At 52.0% G+C, this 23,151-nt stretch overlaps 1 protein-coding gene across 5 annotated transcripts in view; it reads right to left on the reverse strand.

Moving 5' to 3' along the window:
- The window catches only part of AFAP1 (actin filament associated protein 1), a 134,337-nt gene that overhangs the window by 56,679 nt on the left and 54,507 nt on the right, over positions 1 to 23,151 (reverse strand). For 4 of the 5 annotated variants that reach the window (XM_045997676.1, XM_045997671.1, XM_045997673.1 and 1 more), the window contains exons 3-5: positions 18,767 to 18,895; positions 17,289 to 17,386; positions 6,746 to 6,854 (exon numbers count right to left, since the gene is read on the reverse strand). In XM_045997676.1, coding sequence (XP_045853632.1) covers positions 6,746 to 6,854; positions 17,289 to 17,386; positions 18,767 to 18,893 — 334 coding nt within the window. In that variant the 5' untranslated portion in view covers positions 18,894 to 18,895. Of the gene's footprint in view, positions 1 to 6,745; positions 6,855 to 17,288; positions 17,387 to 18,766; positions 18,896 to 20,081; positions 20,196 to 23,151 lie in introns of those variants that run through there. The other variant, XM_045997675.1, reaches the window with a different exon arrangement.

Consider the following 23,151-nt stretch of genomic DNA (forward strand, 5'->3'; position numbering starts at 1 on the left):
CAGACCCCGCATTGTCCGATTGTGGCCACGCTGCCACCAGGCGAGGGGACCCTGGCCAACAGGCTGTCCCCTGCAGGGTATGGAGCTCCCATGCCACACCTCTAGGTCAAGATCCTCTAGGTCTACAAGGTCCTGCCTGCACACATCGCCAGGTGCAGGCCCTCACTAACCATCCAGATCCAGCCCACAGCCTCCCTCGCCTTGGGACTTCCAGAGAGACTTTTACACCTCTCCTTCTCCGTCTACAAGGTAGGTACACTTCGTATCAGATTATGTCCCATTTCCCGAATGCAGTTCTCTCTCTCTCTCTCTCTCTTGCTGCTGGGGCCCTGCACCTGCTGCTGTCCTCTCCCACAGGCTTCTGGCTCATCCATTCAACCTCTTGCCCTTACCTGGATAAGTGCTCTTGCCTTTCAGGGTTCAATTATGGACACTGCCTCCACGACGCCCACCTCGAATCACCAAAGCTGGTGCCTGGACTTGTGTTCCCCCGCCCCAATTCACCCCAGTGAGACTATATTTGGAGACAGGACTTCTAGGAGGTAATGATGGTTAAGCGGGTTACATGAGTGGGGTCCTAACTCAACAGGACCCGTGTCTTTATGGGCAGAGGGAGAGAGAGATATTGCTCTTTGTCTATCATGTGAGGACATGGGGAGAAGGTGGTTGTCTGTGAGCCAAGAAGAGGTAGGGGGCAGGCTGGGTGCCAGGAAGTCCCTGCAGAGGGCTGCCCAGGATGGGCCTGGACAACCGTGTTGGAGGCTGACTCCAGGCCCACAAAGGGCCCAGCCCGGACTGCCATGGCCAGTGCATGAGAGAGAAGCGTCTGACACATGGCCAGCCAGCCACGGTCGGGCCTTCTCCTTGAGTCCACGTCTCCCCACCTGCACACATGCACACCGCCATCACCGTTTCACATACTAGCCACAGGGGGCTGCTCAAATTCAGTTCAAATTAAAGTCCGATGAAATGATTTGTTCAGTTCCCTGATGGCAGGAACCTCATCTCCAGCAGTCAGTGCTCTCTGGTGGCTGAGGGATGTGACGCCAAGGGCACAGATAGGGAGGCTGTCCTGGCCTGGGCTGGAGGGACCAACACGTACCGAGCACGTAGGCCGCAGCACACACAGAGTGGGGACCACTACAAATTACACTTGACCTAGATCTTTTGTGAGTCAACGCAAACAGGACAAAAAAGAAGGAACACAATAAGCAAAAGCACTGAAAAATATCAAACATTTAAAGAACAGAGTGGATCTTTTCATTTTCCGGTAGCATTTAGGTACTGGTCACAGATGCCAAGTCAGTGGTTGCATTTGTGGGGAGGGCACTGTGACAAGGAAGGGGCCCGAGGGAGGCTTTCAGGGTGATGTGCTCTAGTCCAGGCTGGGTGTCCAGAAATAGGCCATCCTCCTCCTAATGTAACATGAGGACGTCAGCAGTGGCCTCACGCTGCAGCACGTGCCCACGTCACCCAGCCCCACATCTCCTCCTGCGGGCAGTTTACTATCTCACGTCATCGCGGGAAGACGGGTGAGCGCGGGACAGTAAGATCAGAGACAGCGCGACCACCAGTGCGTCCCTCAACTCGGCCACTTTTAGGACAGTGTGTTGTTACACTTGTTCTATCATCCATCTGCTACTGTGCCTCATTTACTCATCACACTTGGTTGCACGGTGTGTGGACAGGGAGAAACATGGCACATATAGGGTCAGGTACTATGCGCACCTTCCGTCAACCAGTGGGGGTCCTGGGACGTCTCTCCTGAGGAGGAAGAGGACTGCTGACAGAGCCCCTGGCACCTAGCAGCCCATATAGACGTCTGTACTTCTTACAGAACAAGGGGGCAGATCCAAGTGCCAGCCAGAGATCTGTGGGGACCTGTGTGTTTATGGGATTTGCTGGTTAGGAAACGTTTTTCACATCAGACACTTATCCACGGGTGGTTCTGGTGGAACTGAAGAACATTCCAAAGAATGATGACTTCAACTCTGAAACATTAGAATGTATAGGGGCACCTGGGTGGCTCAGTGGGTTAATCCTCTGCCTTCAGCTCAGGTCACGATCTCAGGGTCCTGGGATTTGAGCCCTGCATCAGGCTCTTTCTTCAATAGGGAGCCTGCTTCTCCCTTTCTCTCTCTACCTGCCTCTCTGCCTACTTGTGATCTCTCTCTGTCAAATAAATAAATAAATAAAATCTTTAAAACAAAACAAAAACATTAGAATGTATATTTAAAAAAATTTTTTTTAAAAGATTTTATTTATTTATTTGACAGAGATGACAAGCAGGCAGAGAGGCAGGTGGGGGTGGGGGTGGGGAAGCAGGCTCCCTGCTGAGCAGAGAGCCTGATGTGGGGCTGGATCCCAGGACCCTGGGATCATGACTTGAGCCGAAGGCAGAGGCTTTAACCCACTGAGCCACCCAGACGCCCCTAGAATGTGTATTTTACACATAGACCCTTCCACAAGAAATCACAACGGGTATTTCAACCAGTTGACCTTGGGGAGGGACAGGATAAGGGGAGAGGGGAACCAGAAAACTGAAAATAACATGAAAGGCAGATCTGAGACCCAAACCCCAACAAGATGTGCAATGAGGGTGCCACCGACCAGCCCAGCTGGAACCAGCTCCCCAGGACTCCTGGCTGCTATGGGAGCGCTGTGGGGAAATGGGACGGCAGCATCCACCACACTTCCAGTAGCTGCCACGATCACGTGAGGGCCAGCCCCTAGAACATATCTGTTCCATGTCACAGTGGCTCTGGGTCTCTGATCGCACCCTGTTCTCAATGGTGACAGAAGCCTGATGGCAGCAGGCTCCTCAGGTGAAGCTCAGCGCAGACTTTCAGGATTTCAGAGTGCGGCTACATAAACCTCTGCAAACAATTATTTTACCCTTGAGAAACTGCTTTTGGCTCTCTGACACCCAGCAGCTTCTAAAGGCTTGGTCATAGGTGCCTCAGTTGCCCAGCAAGGGCTCTGGGTCACCTCTCCCACCACAGAGCCAAGCAGTCTGTATCCATTGGGCTCATAGGCTGTAAGGAACAGGTGCAAGCTTGTAGTTCAAGTGCCCCCATGCCTGCTGCATGGGTTCCTTCTCCCAACACGGACTCCTCAGCCCAGGGTAATGGTTTGGTTGGAGGGTCAAGACTGGGGGGACCTTGTAGCGAGCTAGGACTGCAGGAGGGACTGTGAACAGACCTCCCAGATGGGCTCAGAAAGTGAAGATTTACACAGCAGGCGAGCGCTTAGCAAAGCCTCAGATTTTCACAATCAGGTACATAGCACGGTCTGTTACACGGATGTTGGGCGGCCTCTCTCCCCAGACTTCCTGTCCAAAGGGACTCCCAAACAAGTCGCCAGGGCACGGATGGACCTCCACTTGGCAGGATTAGTCTGACTCCTGACCCTTCTCAGTGACCTGCCTGCACATGACACTGTCCCCTAGGGTGTCAGCCAGTCACCTAGGACTGGACCACCACCATCATGGGAGGGGATGCTCACTGGAAAAGATCACTGAAGAAAATTTGCCTTCCCTGCCTCAAAGCTCCTGCCCAAAGCACCAGCCACAGTCTTGCAGAATGCCCTGTTCACCAGCCTGGCACCCCGCAGCAAGGCTTCCAACCAGGGAACTCACGTTACAGCAAATGGAAGTCCATGCCATGGGTCTGTGCTGGGACAGTCACAGGTCTCACTTGTCCCCATCACCTGAAGCAGCTAACCCAGCATACCAGTGGAATGCCTTCTGAGTATTCAGTTCCAGGACCGACTTGACTGGTCGCCCCTGGGAGGCTGGGGATGCTATCTTTCAGGACACCTTTGAGTAGATCCTGCTCTGCCCCACTGGGGCTCTTTCCCCCAGATCTGGGGCTCACAGATCTGGGAACCCAGGGCTGAAAATGGCAGTGGCTCCCCTCATTGTTACCCCAAAGACCCCATGGACAACATTTCTGCCTTAAGCCCCCAAGTCTTAGTTTCTAAGGGCAAAACGTTCCCTCCAAAGGACACAGTCATTGCTCTGTTAGCCCGGAAGTGGGATCAACAAGCAAAGAGGGCATTAGCGGCAGACCAGTCACGGCCACACCGGTGGGAAAAGGTCCCTGGGGGGGCTCTCAGTACTCCCGTGCCCCATTAGTGAGCTATCTAAGGCATCCAGACCTTCCAGGAAGGAAAGACGAGTCATCTCACCAGGTGATCGACCAAGGGGCTTGCCGAGGGCAATGAGAGCATGAAGGAAGCTGTCGGTATGCGGTATGACCATTGACTGGTTGTAGAAATGAGGGCCAGGCTGGTGACGCAGCAGTCTTTGTCCTGATGCTGATACTACGTGTGTAGAAACAAGTTCCCCTACCCACCCCATTCCCCACCATCCCCGGCAGCTGGCCAGGAACCTCCAAACTGAAGCGACAGGCTCTCCAAGGGGAGAGAGTGGGTGTCATCCCAAAGTCGATAAAGGGACTTTGTGTCCCCTGGGGCAGTTAGGGAGTTTTCCGTGAGGCCGGCAACAGTGGAATCATGTTTACCTGCGCTGTCATTCTGCTCTTGGTCTTAGCTGGAAATTCAGTGTGGTTAAGAGAAGCAAGCTCGGTCGCCAAATTGGCACAGGAGAAACGGCGGTGGCTTTATACCGAGGCAGCTCGGCACGGCTGGAGTTACCTTCCCCCAGTTCCCTTCCTTGGGTGGTTCTGGGTTAGGGCCAGTTGCCAGTGAGGTCTGTGAGCAGCCAGGAAGCTGGGAGGGAAACGGGGCAGCTTACACCCGCCGTCGCTGGTCGGCACTCTGCTGGGCCCACAGCCCCTGCAGGTCCCCTCCCTGGTCATCCGAGGCCTGGCAGAGCTCCACATTGCCTCCCAACGGCCAGCTCTGCTCCACGGACTTTTCCACCAGTTTCAACGGCTGTATCAGGTCTTCCTATCACGGACCCTTTATTCCTCTGCTAGAACCACACCAGATACAGGGTTCAACAGAGCTGCCGCCGAGTCCCGAGCAGGAAGGCAGCTCCCTGCACTGCTCCTCAGCAGGAAGGCGAGGCCCTCGGTGCCCAGTGCTCACCCCCGGATACCTGACTGAGGGAGTCTCGGTACTCTGTCCCTGCGGCCACGCTGCCCTGAGCCTGCGTCCTTCTGCTACCCTTTCTTCTGGACCTCGTTCCACAAAAGCTGCCCACCCGTCAGCCACTATAGGATGGCCTCTCTGAAGAAGGGGACAGAACACAGCACTGAGGTGAGGCTTCTCAGAAAATGGCCTCAGGCCCCCAAGCCAAAGGAAATACTCTGTTTCCAGCCTTGCAAGTGTATTGGTGGGAGGGGGATGGACGGTGGGAGCAGGCTAGAGCCCCATAGGCCCAGCGCTGGCAAATACCTCATGGAAAAGCTTATTTTCCTGGACACGCTGCTGAGAAGAAAAGGAAGCCAGTGAGGTTCTGCATTACACCGAGAGCCGATTCAAATTCTGGGTTTTCTGATTAATCTCCTGACTTCTGAAACAGTGGCCACGTAGATATGACCTGAGTGCATTTTCCGTGGATGGTTTTTAAATAACAGAGAAACTAGAACAACTTGACTTAGAGGCTTTGAAACCCAGGATGTTGTAACCCCCTCCAGAACCTGTCCCTTTGCCTCTCTGAACACGACCGCTCCAGAGGCTGAGCAGACCGGCCCCTGTCCTCGAGGGGCCCTCATCCGGCTCACATGCAGAAAGCACTTGCAGGGAGGCTCTGCAGGGACACTCCAGGACAGTGGGCTGCAGCGTCTCTGTCTGTCAGCTGCCGGGGAAGACAGAGGCAGAGACATAAGGCAATAGGAGGACAGCCCTGGGTATTGGTGTGTACTTCCATCAGAAGACAGGAGAGGTTACCACGAGTTAATGTGCTCGAAGCCTCGTGACTAAAATGAGCAAATCTTGGGGCACCAGTGTGGCTCAGTGGGTTAAAGCCTCTGCCTTTGGCTCAGGTCATGATCTCAGGGTTCTGGGGTCGAGCCCCACATTGGGCTCTCTGCTCAGCGGAGAGCCTGCTTCCTCCTCTCTCTCTGCCTGCCTCTCTGCCTACTTGTGATCTCTGTCAAATAAATAAATAAAATCTTTAAAAAAAATTAAAAATAAACCGAGAAATCTCCGACTTTCTGTTTTCTCTTTTATGAGAGAAGCAAGGTTCCCTCATCCACGGGGACGAGGACACCCTCCCTCCACTGCATTCGGAGACACAGCTCCTTGCCTGACAGAGCACTGAGGGGGGAATGAAGCCAGTGATCCCAAACCAAACCACAGAGGTGCTTGTGAGGGAAGACCAGAGCTGGGCCAGGACAACTCCAGCTTGGCAGGAAGGTTCTAGAAGAACCTGTATGAAAGCAAGAAGAGATGGACAGGTGATTTTGTACCCAGGCTCCTTCAGCCTCCTCAGCACAAGGAAAGTAGGCATGGGGCCACAAGGGGCACCACAAACACATGCCATGCAAGTCTCTGCCTTGTGACCAAAGAGGACACATTTCACTGAGACCCAAGAACCAGAGCAACAAGGTCTCACCTGGCGTGAGTCAGAGAAAGACGACCATCTGAGTTTCCAAATGCACTGCAGGCTTTCAAAGCCCTGTCTCGGTTTTCCCTTTGGGGTCAGTACTGCCCAAGCTCCACACGCCCCCGGTGTTTGGTACTGTCCCGACCCTCTTCCACACCCCAGGAGCAGGCCATGCTTCCCACAGTCCCACACTTCCAGAGGCTGGCGGGGGCCAGGCACCCCAACACTCACTTGACGTGATGTATTCTGGAGCTTTCCCTGGGCTCAGCGGCACGGCTTCCTCGTAGTAACCTTCCGGGAGAGAGGACGTCGGGAGTGGTGGCGGCCCACTGTCAGGTGGCTGAGGAGAAGAAGGAAGAAACCATGGAGATCAAAGCCATGACTAGAAAATTCCGTAGCTTGGACTAGAATGTGCTGACAGGCATTAGCCATGTTCCTTTGTCAAGTCCACGGCAAAAGAGAGCACTGAGCAGAGAACTTCTGAGTTCCGTTCCTGACTGGCATCGTCTGCGTCCTCGCCCACGTCCACCATCAGCCCAGCTGTGGCCACAGTTCACTCAGTCCACACTGGCTTGCTCATGGCCAGTAGCTTTGAGCATCCCAGCACGGCCTGCTTCAGGGGCAGGGGCTAACTCACAGCCTCCTCTTGGGCCCCACCCAGAGCTGAGATGGGGATCTTCCTCCTCTGTCCTCCCACCCCCGCTGAATTTCCCACATCCCCTGGGCCCACACCCCCGCATGGGGCCTCTGGGGCACAGGAACTGTCCAGATTCCCTGGTGATCACCACTGTGTCCCACCAGGTGAGCAGTGGCTAGATAAAGGAAAGTGGCTTGCCCACGATCTCACCACACTCCCAACACGGGTGCACTACTCCCTAAAAGAAACTTGTGTCGAGAAGGAATCCGCTCGTAGTAGAAACCAAGCAAGTCACGGCTTCCTCTCAGACTGCGGGACTGACACTCTGGTTTGAAAGCCACGACATGGGAACCCAAGAGTCGGCAGGATGGTCCAAATGTGAAGCCCCCCTCTGCTCATGTGCTCCCAACGACTAGTGCGCGCTGATCCCTCTTCCCAGGGACCTGGGAGCCTGCTGCTCCTGTCACTCGCCAGCCCTCGCCGCAACAGCAGGGTTAGATGGGAAGGGCAAGGAAAGCCAGTATTTGGCAAATGCCAGCTATGTGCCTGCTGCTGTACCAAGTGCTTCTGCATTGGCGATAGGTGGCGTCAGGCACACCCCTCATGGCAGACCTCAGCTTACCTCCTACATCACGACAGAGTGGGCTTGGGGTCCACAAAAGCCTCCTCGACATCGGGGGCTGGTAAATGACCAAGAGGGCTTCTCCTGCAGCAGGTCTGTCCACTAAAGCCCTCTTTCTCTTCATAGTCAGCCCCTTCCTTTCGTAACTAGCTCACGCAACCTATATACTGTACACACACTGGACGGCATCACCGAGCATGGAACAGAACAGCAAGCCCAAACTGAAGATCTACCAAGTTAAGTTTCTAAGCAGAACGCTGTTCCGAAGGAACCAGAAGGATTTACACTCATATAAACTCTCTAGGATGGGAAACAGCTTAACTCTGAATCCAAAAAGCCCTTTGTGAGTGACTAATCACCCTCTGGGCATCCAACCCACTCCTTCCTCCTGCCAGATGAAGGGTCATTTACACAATTTTTCTCCATCTGCTGGAACCCAGTTATCTCCCTTCCAGCCCCAGGCCTGGGCCCCGGGCTAAATAAACCCTGGCCCCACGCACATCTCCTGAAAGGCTGCCTTCTCTACTGTCGTCATTCTGTGGTCATGCGCTGGACGGTCCCCAGTGCCTGCCTACCCTCCCCAAGAGGCAGGGCTTAAAAACAGAACCTGATCCACGGTGCTCAGCCCCAGGCGAGGTCTGAACAGCAGCCCGCGCCCGGGTTAAAATCTCTGCTTGTTGCTTTTGGAAAAGAGCTGCTCGATTCACTGGGTGTCTTTATTCATGACACAGAGAGTGTTTCGACTTCCTCTTGGTATGTTGAAACAGTTGAATGATTCATGTCCTGGGAAAGCATCACGAACAGCTGAGTCGGACAAACGCTTGTGAAACAGCACAGACTCCCTTCCTAGGGCCACGAGATGGGCGAAGTGTACCAGCTGAGGCCACCCGCTGCCTAGCTCACAGCCCTCTCAGCAGGCTCTTGGACCCTGCGGGTGGCCGAGTGTATGCGGCAGCTTTTCAACAGTTCTGCCCTTAGATCCAATCATTCTGCTTCTGGAAACACATGCCAAGAGGTCAACTGGTCAGGCAGGCAAAAACGTACAAAGATGTTCAACAGAAGATTGTTTAGCAAAATCTGAAAACCACCTAAATCTTCACCCAGAGAAGACGGCGTGTGGACACATTCACATGCAGGCGTTGGAAAGGACAGTGCTTACGTGTTGAAGTCCTATCCGCGAAAACCCTCCACCAGACACCGTTAAGTGGGAGGAAACAGGTATGCTAGGAGCCCTTGACATAACTGTGTGTGTTGAGGCTCAAAGACAGGAAGTCATCTAGCCAAACGCCGTAAGAGGTTGTGTATCTCTATGGCTTGGCTCTCCTGCACAAAACGTGTCATTTCTAAAATTTAAAAGTTTATCATTTTTAAAAACAGAAAAAAATTAAACCATTTTTGCTTTGAAGTAATGTCTCTTAAAAACAAATTCTTTAAAGATTTTATTTTTATTTATTTGCCAGAGATAGCGTGTGTGCACAAGCAGGGAGGCAGGAGGCAGAGGGAGAGGGAGAAGCCCCCCAATGGGGGGGGGGCTCAATTCCAGGACACTGGGATCATGACCTGAGCCGAAGGCAGGCACTTAACTGATGGAGCCACCCAAGAATCCCTCAAAAACAAATTCTTATAGAGGAACACCCTCTCTCTCCAAAGGGACCCACACTCTTCTCCCAAATACCACTTACCCATGAAATTCTGGGTTTCAGACACCCAAGTAGACTAATTATGGCTTATTAAGGGCAAGTGGGGGGGGGGGGGCAGGACAAAAAAAGGTCCCTGAACTGTTAGCACCATTTCTTTTAGAGGAGAAACTTCCTTCAGAGCCTTTGCAATAGGTAGGAATTCACTGAAATCACCGTCAACAGGAGTTTTTTAAAAGTACAAAAACACGGAAGACAGATTTCCAAAAGGGGTCATGGAAAACCTGAGAAAGCAGAGCATGGGCAGGAAGCGCGAGTGCAGCATGAAAAAGCGAAGCTCGAATCCCCACGCCGACCCAGGGCCGAGCGACCTCCCCGTAACTCTGGGCCCCAATGTCCTTGCTGGGGAATGAGGGCGCCTCTGACGTCCAGTCCCCTGCTGAGATTCTGATGCCGCAGTTCTTACCAAGTCGCAGGTCAGCAGGCCATGCCAACTTAACTAGTCTCAAGACCTTCATGAGAGCTGATGTCGGGGACTTGTTGAACGGTAATGACGTGATGGCCACTGGCTGGGGCAAGGGGCTGCGGTGTCCCTCTACCGATGACACCACGCACTAGTGTGGCACCCCTCCTGCTGGATTGCGTGCCTCCCCCCAACACCAGAAGACAGCGAGTCTGTGCACGGACCCTGACCGCCGTCCTGCCCATCACCTGTTTCCTGCATTGGTTCCCACAAACCACTCCAACCATATCTGTGCACGGACCCTGACCGCCGTCCTGCCCATCACCTGTTTCCTGCACTGGTTCCCACAAATCACTCCAACCACATAGCCTTGGAATAGACTAGAGAAGAAACATGAGAGACCGTCCCCGAGGAAGGGCTGCTGGTGGCTCAGCCGTGCTCCAGACATGAGAGATGGGAGCAGTCCAGTGCCAGGTACTAGGCAAGGTCAAGTACACTGGAATGCTACTCTGACAGATTAGGCTGTCAGTGGCAATAACTCTACTTTAGGGAAGCTTCTCCTCCCAGGGGTCTGTGTCTCACTAGAGAAGCCCATACCTATATCTGGGTAGGAGCACAACCTACAGGCTGGCTTGGCCATAACTGAATTCCCAACTTTTTGGGGGAAAAAAGCCCATTAGAATTTGCCTTTGCTGATTTAAGGAGAAGCCTGACATTTTCCCATTGCTAATAATAATTTTTTCCCATTGCTAATAATAAATGTTATGTTTATATAATTATATGGCAGAGACGTAGTTATCATTGTTATTGTGACTATTGAGCACTCGAACAATGATTCCTAATGTTTCTGGTTTGCCTGCACGTGGCAGACGCTGCCCTAGGATGCTTTAGAGAGATTTTTCTCCTGCTCAGAAATTAACACTGAGATATTGGCATTTTGATTGATTTTACAAAGGAGGGAACAGAGGCCCAGGAGGTGAGCGGCCCCGATAGGTTCCCAAGTGTGCACGTGTGATGAGCTGACCACTGGAGGAGCCAGAAGTCTGCCCAAGTGGCCTGGGCGCAGAGCTGGAGCCTGGGGAATGGCATGCACTGCATTTCTGTGTCACGATTGGACTGCGCTGTCCCTGCTCTACCTGCTCCAGGAGGGAGCCAGCCAGCCCCCTGAGCCCACTGGGCCCAGCCCACATGCTCGTGTGTCCTCCACCATCATTCCCTCCTGCTTTTCAGGAAAGCAAGCATTCCTCGTGCCCTGTACTCTTCACGCCTCCCTCTCTGTTGCCATGGGTATCTGTTCCTCCACCCTCCCCTCCTCCCCCAGCCATCACTCAGCCTCTGCACCAGAATCACCAATAAACGAAGAGCCCTGATTCTAGCAGAGGAAAGTATCAGCCCAGATCGAATCACTTTCGGACTTGAATTCTGTGTAGACGGTGGTACTGGACTGTTGTGCCTACACTGACTGAACTCCATTAAGAATAACATAATCAGAACCCAGAGAACCAGAGCTCAGGGTCCAGATCTGTTCCATCACTGACACAGAGACTTCAGAAGCTCGGTGAGCCCCCTCGTGTGAGTCCGAACCTCTTCCGTGGCCGGGCCTCGTTAGGGAGATGTCCATGCCGCTGGGCGAGTCTTATGAGTGGGGCAACCGAATTTTACAGTCTCCACTGCAAAAGGGGCTCAATCCTAAATAGCACGAATCCTGAGCACTTTTCCTGGAAAAATGAAAGTTTTTTTATCCAAATTATGCCTTGTTCCATTCTGCTCACTACCCAACTTGTATTCCACAGGGCACGTGCATCAAGAGAAGGCAGTGAACCGCGTTGTCAAGCTCTCCCTGGCTTCGTTCATGCACAAGGTGTGGAGCCCCGTGGGGCTGGGTCATCTCCCGCCTCCCAGCAGGAAGGCAGCTGCCAGGAAGGCCAACAGCCCAGTGGGAGTGTCCACAGGATACGTTATCTGGAGTGCAGCCACAGATTAAATCTTTAAAAGATGCCGCAGAAATTACCCATGAGACTGAACTCCTCAGAAAGACAAGAGGAAAAAAAAAAAGAACAAATGATTCATATTCACTTAGAGGATCGCATCTGATTTCACCAGGACACAAACGGTTTTCTTGTCTTAATCTTGGGCTTTTGTCTCAACTTTGCAACTGGGACAATGCTTGATTTTGTCATATCATCTCGAAGAGCCCCATAAGCTCATCTATCAGACAACGCGGTTGCCATGAACGTGCTTTAGAAGGTCTCGGTCAGGAGGCGCCTGGGTGGCTCAGTGGGTTAAAGCCTCTGCCTTCGGCTCAGGTCATGATCCCAGGGTTCTGGGATCGAGCCCCACATTGGGCTCTCTGCTCAGCGGGGAGCCTGCTTCCTCCTCTCTCTCTCTGCCTGCCTCTCTGTCTACTTGTGATTTCTGTCAAATAAATAAATAAAATCTTAAAAAAAAAAAAAAGAAGGTCTTGGTCAGGCAGTATGCGAGGGCGGGAGGGAGCAGACTGCACGTTCACAGTTCCAGGGACAGAGGCAGGAAGCAGAGTGGGTGCGGGTGGGATGGGGGGGTAGTGCTCGTGGGGACGGAGTTCCAATGGGGGAAAATGGAAAAGGTCTGGAGACGGCGAGTGGGGATGTCTGCACAACACTCTGAAAGCTCTTGCCGCCACCCAACGGGACACCTAGCAGTGATTAAAATGGTAAAGCTTAGGGACGCCTGGGTGGCTCAGTTGGTTAAGCGACTGCCTTCAGCTTGGGTCATGATCCTGGAGTCCCAGGATCAAGTCCCATATCGGGCTCCCTGCTTGGCAGGGAATCTGCTTCTCCCTCTGACCCTCCAACTTCTCATGCTCATTCTCTAACACTCTCTCTCTCAAATAAATAAATAAAATCTTTAAAAAAAAAAAAGATAAAGCTTGTATCATGAATATCTTACCACAATTAAAAAAAAAACCCTTCATTATTATCTGCTGACATAAGAAACGATCACATTTATGTTATAAACTCTGGCCCTATACTATCAAAGAGCTTAGTTGCTCTCCCACACCCCATCTGACCACCGTGTAACGCCCTGCCACTAAATGATCGAATAAAAGTATTTCTACATGCCTCAATGGGGTAGCATACCGATGTGGAGTCCCAGAAGGGGTCCCATTGCTCTCTTCTCTCAACCACAAAGATCTGAGAGACTCCTGATCGGGGTTCTGTGCTGTTCTGAGAAGAGGGGGAAGGAGGAGGCATGACAGGTGCCGTGGGCATCTGGGTCCCTGGGAAACAGCTGCCTGAGTGTGGGCACTGGCCAGCAGGAACATCCACACAGACAGGATCCATTTCCCAGCGAGGCGGCCGCCGCTCACACATGCTCCACACCCATGCTCTACACAGAGAATAGCAGCGGGATGACTGCGCACTCTCAGTGGGAAACAAAATGAACCGTTCCCAGACAGGCTCTGATGAAACACATGCATATCTGGGCCTAGTCCAGTCTCCCGTCGGAAAGGGAGGGAGCTCAACCAGATGGTCCAACATGTCGTGTAGCCCGTCCGCCGTTTCCAGGATTCGGGAGAAGTTGTGAACACACACACAGCATCCCCCGCCGCACGTTCCTGTGGACACTTGACTAGGGTCTGTTGGCCTCGCTGAAGGGCCACCGGGTCTCATGGGACACCCTCGGCTGTCACCATGTTCACTCCCAGGCCCGGACAGAGAAGAAACAGTCCAACATGCTCTCCGCACATGGAGGCATCATCAACGTTACAAGACAGACGTTTGGATGTGCTCCCCGTCCTCGACAAGAGATCGGTCATTTTCCACTGCACAACTCGAGGAATCCAAGGAAGCATAGAAACAAACACCATCTCCAACAGGCGAACATTTAGTTTAATTAAAAGAACATGAAAATCAGGTCCCACTGTTAGATCTGCAGGTGTAGTGTCTCAGCTACCAACAAGAACAGATCTCAGGGATCCCTCGGGGAGGAGGAATGGAAGGAGATGGTTAGGGGTGGTTGCATGAAGCCCTGCTGGGCACCGAAAGGGATAAAAAGCTCAAAGATAACTCATCTTCTAGAGTCTGCAACACCAATCCGAGTGAGAAACGGCAGCCTGCATTCTGTCGTGTGCCACAGATGAGGCAACAGGGAAGAGCGGTTCAAATGGAGAAGGCCTGCTGGGAGTGTCGTTCCTCTTCCATCCTTCTGCCATTATCAGTGGTGTTGCAGGGACTTCCCGCGGGGCCCTCGTGACTGGCCCTTGCAGCCTCATGGGCAGACCCTGCCCGAATTCCAGCCCCCAGCTCCCAGAGCCACATGCCCCACTCCAGGCGGCCCATGTCTTCCTTCGTGGGCCCTCCATGCCTGGCCATGCCATCTCCAGCCCAGCACACGCAAATTCACCTGAAAGTCAACCTGTGGACAGATGACTGAGTGGCCACAGCCGATCTGCCAGCAGCAAAGTGAATCTTCCCAAAGTCCACCTTACTTGCTGAATAACGAATTCAGCGAAAACTCTCAGACAAATACAGTAGAAGCAGTGTCACCAGTCTCTGCTTCCCTGACTTGCAAAAGGGACAGATGTTCTTTGTTTCCTCTGCAGAGCGCCCTGACAGATGTCCACAAACTGTTGAACATTCACGATCCATGAACGGCTCCCCTCCAGAGTGCCCCGCACAGAGTCCCCTAGCTGGGCTGCTCATTTACCAAGGCTCAGCCTCGCTCTGTAAACGCCTGTACTCACTACTATAGTTACTTTCGTTAACTTGATTAGCTATTACATAAATAAACCAGTGAAATAATGAGTGCAAAAGGAGAGGGAAATCCCCGAGATGACCCTCTTTAGAAAGCTTCAGCCAAGGGGCGCCCGGCTGACTCACTGGGTAGAGCATGTGACTCTTCATCTCGGTGTCGTGAGTATCAAGCCCCATGTGGAATACAGAAATTACATGAAAATAAAATATTAAAAAAAAAAGGAAAAGAGGGGCACCTGGGTGACTCAGTTGGTTAAGTGCCTGCCTATGGCTCAGGTCATGATCCCGGAGTTCTGGGATCAAGTCCCGCACCGAGCTCCCTCTGCTCAGTGGGGTCTGCCTTCTCCCTCTGCCCCTCCTTGCTCGTGAACTCTCTCTCCCTCAAATAGATAAAATCTTAAAAAGATTAAAAAGTTTAAAATACTAATAATCAAACAACAAATAACATGGAAAAACTGAAAGTCAACCAAGTCAATTCCCATAACAAACAGGATGAGTTAAAAAAAGGAAAATAGGGACACCTGGGTGGCTCAGTGGTTTAAGGCCTCTGCCTTGAGCTCAGGTCACTATCCCGAGGTCCTGGGATCGAGCCCCGCATCGGGCTCTCTGCTCCGCCGGGAGCCTGCTTCCTCCTCTCTCTCTGCCTACCTCTCTGCCTACTTGTGATCTCTGTCTGTCAAATAAAAAAATAAAATCTTTAAAAAAAAAAAAAGGAAAATAATGAAAAAGAACCTTACAAAGAGGAAAAAATATATAACAAATAATGTTATAAAGATAAAAACAGCACACAAAAATTCTGCATTCAGTATACTGTCGATTGCAGAAAGATTAAATGTATAAAACAGCTAAACAGCGAAGGTCTTCTGTTCCTCATCCCCAGCCTTGCAAGCCCAGTGTGCCCGCGGCACTCCCAGCACATCTCCACGTGGACTGGAGGCCCGTGGCCCGCCCCGGCCCTGCACAGGTGAAGGAAGTTGGTGGCTCTCCCAGCAAGAAGGAAACAGAGATGGCTTTTATGCCTTTCAGGGCTTCTCCCAGTTTTCTATGGTGATCTTGTTGAAAATGCAGCACTCATGGCCCCATGCAGCTCTAGTAGTGCAGAAAGTTCCCTTTCAGCAGATCCCTGGGGACTCGGGGACCGTCAAAGCTGGAGAGGCCCTGCTCTGCTCCGCAGCAGCCCACTCTCGTACAGGGCACAGAGCCGCAAGGACCCTGCTCTAAGCCCTCGACATCTTCCCGGTTATCCTGTTGCACGGGCACCACTGGGACAGTCTCTTGGGAACTCAGGCATCTGCAGCCAGAGACACTATGGACACTGGGCCCTGTCATACAGGGACGTGGCAGAGCCGGTGCTGGTGAAGGCTACGCTCGGGGTCCCGCCGCCTCCCTGGACGCCAGCTCGGGGGCAGGCTGCCAGTTCCTGACACAACCTTTCCTGATCTGCAGGCTGGGCCTGCCTCGGCTTTGTGGCCACACCACCCAAGTAGTATTATGGAGAAAAGGCTGCATTTGAATCCAAAGAACCACGACAATTTCTGTCTTTTCCTGCCTAGCGTCTAACCTTGAACAAATCACGTATATTCACTGATCATAAATTTCCTTGTCTGGAAACTGGGTATGTGTACTCTTCACATGGACAGGCTCTCTTGAGTTCAAGTCATGAGGATTCAGTGAAATTACAAGGGAAAAAGTAACAAGCGTGGTGTGTAATACACAGTAGGGACCTGTGAGCATTCATGTCTTCTGTCCCCCTCTAAAATGGTAATTAACGGGCATCTCTGGACATCAGCCACTGTGCTGGGGTGCAGGCAGAGCCAGGGGTAAATGGAACCCAGGCTGGCTCTCCTGCAGTCCTTGTCCTGGTGGTGAGATGAAGAAATGACTCATACAGGGGACGCCTGGGGGGCTCAGTTGGTGAAGCGTCTGCCTTCAGCTCAGGTCATGAACTGGGGTCCTGGGATGGAGCCCCGCATTGGGCTCCCTGCTCAGCAGGGAGCCTGCTTCTCCCACTCCCTCTGCCCCCTACCCTGCGCTTGCTAGCTCTCTCTCTCTCCCTCTCTCATGTGGTGCTCTCTCTCTAATAAATAAATGAAATCTTTAAAAAAAATGACTCATTCAGAAAGCAAATGTTACAAAGAGAATTGCCAAGTCACTGAGTTTGTTCTGATTCTGAATGAAAGTCAAAATTTCCTGAGGAAGCAAATGAGCCAACAGCCAAAGGCAGGAGAAGCTAAACAGCACACGTGAACATCCCAAAACCGCAAAGGCGGCGAAGAACTCACATAAAATATGCATTCCTGGAACGCACACATCTGTTTTATCCCAGAAGAAACAGAACAATGAAGACTAAAGGTGCTGACTACAGTATTCAAATCCAGAGTCAGCCCAGAGAAAGAGTCAAGTCCCCACGTTCTACACCACTGTCGTGCCTGCTAAAGTCTCCAATTGAAAAAGAAAAGCTCTGAGTTGAGAACAGATTTCTGTGAACCCGTAGCTCCAGCCATTTCCGAGACACCAGCCTCCCGCTTGGCTGGTACCAGCAGCCCTAGAAACCCACCCAAAGGAGAGTCTCTGGCAAGGGGAGGCCTCCTTTCCTCCAGATCTGGGCTGTTACCACCTGCCCAGAGCCCCGAGTGGCTCAGGGGCCCAGCGGCTGCGACGGCAGGACTGCGTACTCACCAGCCACGGCTGGGGGATCTCCGGCAAAGGCATCTGGGGAGGCGCTGGCAGGCTGTTGGGGGTTTCTTGCCTCTGAGCATGGTCCTTCACGTCGAAACCTGGAAGCATCGACCAAAACCAGAGAAGGTGAGGAGGAGGAGGGTGTGGACAGTGTCCCTGGCTGCTGCCCCTCCCTTGGCCCCATCGTGAACGCTGGGCAAACATCTGTACAAGAATCCTGTTATTCTTCTCTAGATGGGGATCTGTGGCTGGGAAGAAGAAAAGAGGTTACAGAACTAATCAAAGCATTTGCAGGTGGAAACGGTGGAGCCGGCACCGAAGCCTGGGTTCCTCCAATGCTGCACGGCCTCGCAAAGGTGAGCTGCTTGGCCTCAACTTCCACTCAGGTTTACTTATCCTCGGACCCAGGAGTGGGCGTGGCCCTGGGAAGCCGTATGTTTATATCAGGCGCCCACCTGAAGTCAGATACTGGGACACATGGGCGCCGTGTGTGTCCCGCTGGCTTAAGCTTGAGCTCTGGGCACAGCTGTGTTCAAGTTGGGAAGACAAGTCTATACCCAACTGATTTAGGAAGAGTGATGGGCTGAGCACTGTGGCAGCAAAGGCAGGAAAGAAAGGAACCAGTTTAATCTGGGTGCGGGACTCCTTCCAGGCCAGCCATACCCCCACCCCAGGAAGACCCACAAGGACCACCACGCAAAAACAGTCACCTGTCCTGGGTCACAAAGAGGCGCAGGCAGGAAAAGGGCTATGAAGGCACAGATTCTGACCACCAGAAAAACAGTGGTGATTTCGGGCAGAGAAGTGGGCACAGTAAAAATGGAGAGAAGGAAAAAAAGAACAAATGGGAACTCTACCACGAACATGCAGCAGACAGGCTCGAGGCTAATGAACTCAGGGGAAAATGAGTGAGTTGGAAAGCACTGGAAGGCACGTGCGGAGAGACAAAGGGTGGGAACCCAGTGGGCAGAAGAAGAGGACAAGGCACCAGGGAGAGCCAACACAGCCGCTGAGGCCAGAGGGCCTGAGCGTCATGTGCATTTGGACCAACGGTGGGCGACAGCCAAGCGAAGGGAAGGCGTGCCCCCTCTACTAACAGGAGCAACGGGAGAAAGGAACCGTCGTGGCGACTGTGGGTTTACCATGGATCAGGCACTATTTGGAGCCATTTTCTGTCCTCACCTCCACCACCCCCCGCAGGATGTCCCTCCAAGGCAGAAGCTCCGGGGGCAGTGGGGTGGGGAAAGGAGCGGACAGAGATGAAGTTCCTGGAACACAGTCACCCACTAAGTCCATCAGCTCCCGAAAAGCTTTGCCTTCCTGCGGCTGGAGACCGCCAGCACCTGGCACACAGAGACACGCCTGGAGACAGTGTGACGAATAAACAATAATGAGCAAACAAGCGTGTCCGAGGAAGATGGTGGATTAAGGATAGTTTAGAGACAGAAGGAGACTGGAAGACGAAAGAGCAGATGCACCTTTGGACGACTGTATCCTCAGCAGGATGTCTGTGATCACTGCCTTCTTCTCCCTGACGGTTGACGTTAGGTATTCGTGGTCCAGGAGCTCAAGAAAGAGACGGAGTTCAACGATTAACTCTTCCATTGCTGCAAATGAAGGAGAGGGACAGGATATGTTAGACCCAGTAGGGGGCAAACGCCATAATAAAAACGCATTTCATTCTAGCTTCACAGGATACAGTATTCCAGCATGAAGAGGTGTGTCGAAGCCAGGACGATGAAGATTCATGCGTGATCTTCTGAACTAACGCACTGCTCCTTTGCTTTGGCTCTGAGACAGTGATTTTCTAGGAGAAGCTCCAAGCCATGCTGCCAACACCTGGAATCATGACCCAAAAGCCTGACATCATCACGGTGTCAACTGCAAGATATTAAATTTCAATGTCGAGGAGGAGATGGGAGTTTAAAACACCAAATAGTTTTCGCATAACCACCAGGACGTGGTTTTGGAAACTCAACCCCCAGCTCTGCCTTTGCAGGGCTGGCTCCATCCCCAGGAAGGCTGTGAGCATGTTTGTGCAGTGACGACAAAGTCGCCCGATGCCGAGGAGGACTTGGGGGTGGACTCCTGACCATGCCTTTTCCTTCTAGGATCACAGCCTAGAAGGAAGGACTCAGGACCCAACGACGCGGCTGGTGTCAGCAATTTACAAATCATGGTGTGAACCTTCCAGTGGCCCCCAAAGCCCCTTCAGGGCACGCAGGAGGCCCAACTATTTTCCTAACCCTGAAGCATTCTTCTCCTTTTCTGGTGTCAATGGTGCGAAGGCAAAGGGGCTTATGCTGCGGGCCTCCTGGCATACATCAAGGCAGGGACAGCAGAAGAAACTAGCAGTCACTGTATCCCTCACCACACACTTGCAGGAAAAATGAAAATGTCACTGTCACTCAAGAGTGGCTTTGATGGAGTAGTACAAATTGCTGTTTTTATTCCGTCTCAGCCCTGGATGATGTACTTTTGGGGGATCCCGTGTGACGAAAGGTAAGTATGCAAACAGCCTGTCTCCTGCCGACTGGAGGACAACGGCCGTCGGAAGAAAAGCACGTGTGCGCTGTTTAAGGCGCAAGTCACCCCGCGCTGCTTTTCTTGTGCAGCACTGAAGAGGAAATGATACACAAACAACAAGGACACGGTTTGAGCGTATGACCGACATCTTCCCAAAAGGGAACAAAGTGACCTGACCACGTCAAGGTAAACAACAACAGCCTTGGTTGCCAATGATAAAATTTGAGCTCCCAAATGGAAGTGAGAATCTTGAATACTTGTACCCACCCCCATGAGCATGACCGCTTCTCAGCAGAGACTTTCCTGATCAGATGGGGACAGACACTGGCCAACAGGCTCTTCTGATCAGGGATAATGCAGTGTGTCAGCGTTTAGAAGCTCTGAACCACGCCGTGATCAGTGAGGTCATGAAATCACACACAGGCAAGGATCTAACGTAGAAAAGAAGAAGAAATATTTGATTGTAACGGAGAATGAAGTGTTCTATGAGACTGCTTCAGGTCCCATGTTGCAACTAACCTTTAAGAAACTACCCCTTGCCAGTTTTTGGTGTAGGACCAAAGAAGAATATCTACAGCTTTCTGAAGGGGCACTGAAGAATTCTTCTCTGACTACGTAACTGTGAGAGCCAGATTTTCTTTGTGTGCTTCCTCTAAAACAACGCTCCGCAACAAGGTGAACACAGAAATACATACAAGAATCCAGCCATCTTTATCAGAACAGACATGGAAGATGCTAGCTAAAATCTGAAACAGGCCACTCTCCCCCAAATCAGCTTGTTTTGGCAAACGCAGTTACTTTTTGTAAATATATTTTTAATGAGTTAATAAATACCTTAAAAATCTGCCACTTTTTAATTCGAATATGATAACTATAAACAGATACACCCATGTAAATAAGAACTCTTTGGAATGTTCAATATGTATTTTGGGACCAGAAAGTCCTAAGCAAAAAAGTTCGGTCCGTGCGACTCTTTCCAAGTCGACAACACTCTTCAGGATTAAAGGTCGTGCTGCTGTCACTACCAACGCTCTCACGGTTTTAGGTGGGTCTAGGATAGAGAAACGGACATGAGTCCAAAGTGTTCACTTGTCCTCACTGAAAGTTCCCTCTATGAAACGAAGAGGTTTGATTAAATAAGTCTTAAAGGTCCTTTTCATTAGTAAGACAACTTCTCGATGATTCTAAGGGGAAAACAAGCTCATCTGTCCTTTAAGAGAGAAGGGCTGCTAGCATTATTCAGAATAGTCAGAAGGTGGAAACCACCCACACACCCGCTGGTGGATGGCTAGGCAAAGCCATGTGGTCTCCACACTCGATAATCCGGATATCGATAATCCGGATACTGTTCTTCCTTAAACAGGAAGGGTGTTCTGACACCTGCTGCAACACGAGGAACCTTAAGGACATCGTGCCGAGTGAAGTCTGCCGGTCACGAAAGGACAAACACTGTCTGATTCCACTTATAGGAGGTACTTAGAGTCATCAAGATCACTGAGACAGAAAGTGGTGTGGTGTGTGCCGGGGGCTGGGAGGGAGAATGGGGAGTCTGTGATCCATGGTGGTTTCAGTTTGGGGAGATAAGTGACTGCTGGGGAAGATGAAGCAGCGATGGGACGGACGGCGGTGATAGCTGCCCACCAGCGTGAGTGTGCTGAATGACACTGAACAGTGCATTCAAAAAAGGGTGAAAATGGCAAATTTTACAAAACATATACTGTACCACTATTAAAAATATCAACCTCATCCAAAAATCAAAGGGTGGCCATTTGCAAAAATGTGGAAAATGCTTATGAGCTTATGTGACACTCACAGCAGCCCGTCTTCATTCACACATTTTCTTTTCCAGAAAAGCCTCTCTTGTATACAGCATGATTACATTTATCCTGAAAGCTTTCACTTAGGACTTGGTTCGCAGCATCAGAATGTCTGAAGAGGACCTCGGACTAAGCCTGTTGCGTCTCTGCTCTGGGCTCCCTGACAGAGTTCCCAGAGAGGACTCATGCAGACCCCTCCTCGCCGGGAGTCTGCCGTAACCACGGGGGCGGGGGGGGGGGGGGAACACCTGTCCAGATGTGCTCCTCGGCTCAGAGACCACCACCTTCGGCCACAGGTGGCCTCTGGGCAGCCAGAGCCGCCATACGGGGCCAGCAGCCCCCTCCTTCTCCCAGGTTACAACTCTCTGGGCCGCCCTGTGCCAAGCTGGCCTGTCCGATGCTCCTTCCAGAGAGTGTGCCTGGGACCAGAAACTCACGGGCAGCTGGGATTTCCAGAGCTGAAGACACATAGACATGGGAGCCACGTTTCAGCATGTACGTGCCAGAGCGAGGAGCCTGTACCAGTGGAAGAAAGGACCCAGTAATCAGTACCCAGGAGAGCATGGGCAGACCTGCTCAGATGCCAGAAACTAGGTGAGGAGAGAGGACAAAGACACACGCTGATGGGCTTCCCAAGACCTTCCTGGGCTCTCCTTGGTCACCTGTGCACTTGAACTACACGGCATACCTGCATCATTCTAATGAATGATCATGATGCTGATTTTTACTAGGCTGCCCTGTATGGTATTCTTTTTGCTGAAATCTCAGACCAAAGCCACAATGCATAGACAGTTCTCCCCAAGCCAGGTGTAGGACCTCCCAAATTGGAGATTGTGATCATCAGCAAAGTTACTCCATTTCAGGATCGTCACAGACTCCACAAACCACATTATACCCTTAAGAGTCCCTTTGAGCCCTACAAGCCCACAGCATCCCCTTTCTCCCAGCCTGCTCTCATTAATCACCCCCCCCCCCCGTTTGTCCCTCCCCATGGTGGTCTTCCTTAATTACCGAAGTTCACCCGTTACCGATAACTGGATATCAAGAGATATGTGGGTCGGTTTTTGTTTCGCTTTTATTTCTCCAAACCGCGGATCTGCCCATGTTTGAAACAAGCATGTTTCATGCTTGGCTCATCTCAGGATAACCAGTCCCCCGGTCCAATGTGCATGGAAAGCCCGTGCTTCCGGACGCACAGCTCACAAGCAAAGAAGTGATACTTTCTGATGGCCTACTATGCACGACGCCTCCTCCTCCTCCTGGGAGTGCTGCAGGGACCCCCTCATCCCCATCTGCTGGGGCACGAGAAGCAAGCAACGGTCTGGTCACTTGTCTTCAAGCAAATGCTCCCCCAGCAGCCTCAAGTGCCCGCACTGTGCTCGTCTCTGGACGGGTGTGAGTTCGCTCTGCTCCCAGAGACCCGGAGGGGTTGGATGGTATGATCAGTCCCTGTTCACAGCTCAGCAAACAGGGGTTTGGATGGGGTCGACAAAGGCTACTAGGCAAATGAGTGGCTAAGC

The sequence above is a fragment of the Meles meles genome, chromosome 2, assembly GCF_922984935.1.
Source record: "Meles meles chromosome 2, mMelMel3.1 paternal haplotype, whole genome shotgun sequence".
Classification (NCBI taxonomy): domain Eukaryota; kingdom Metazoa; phylum Chordata; class Mammalia; order Carnivora; family Mustelidae; genus Meles; species Meles meles.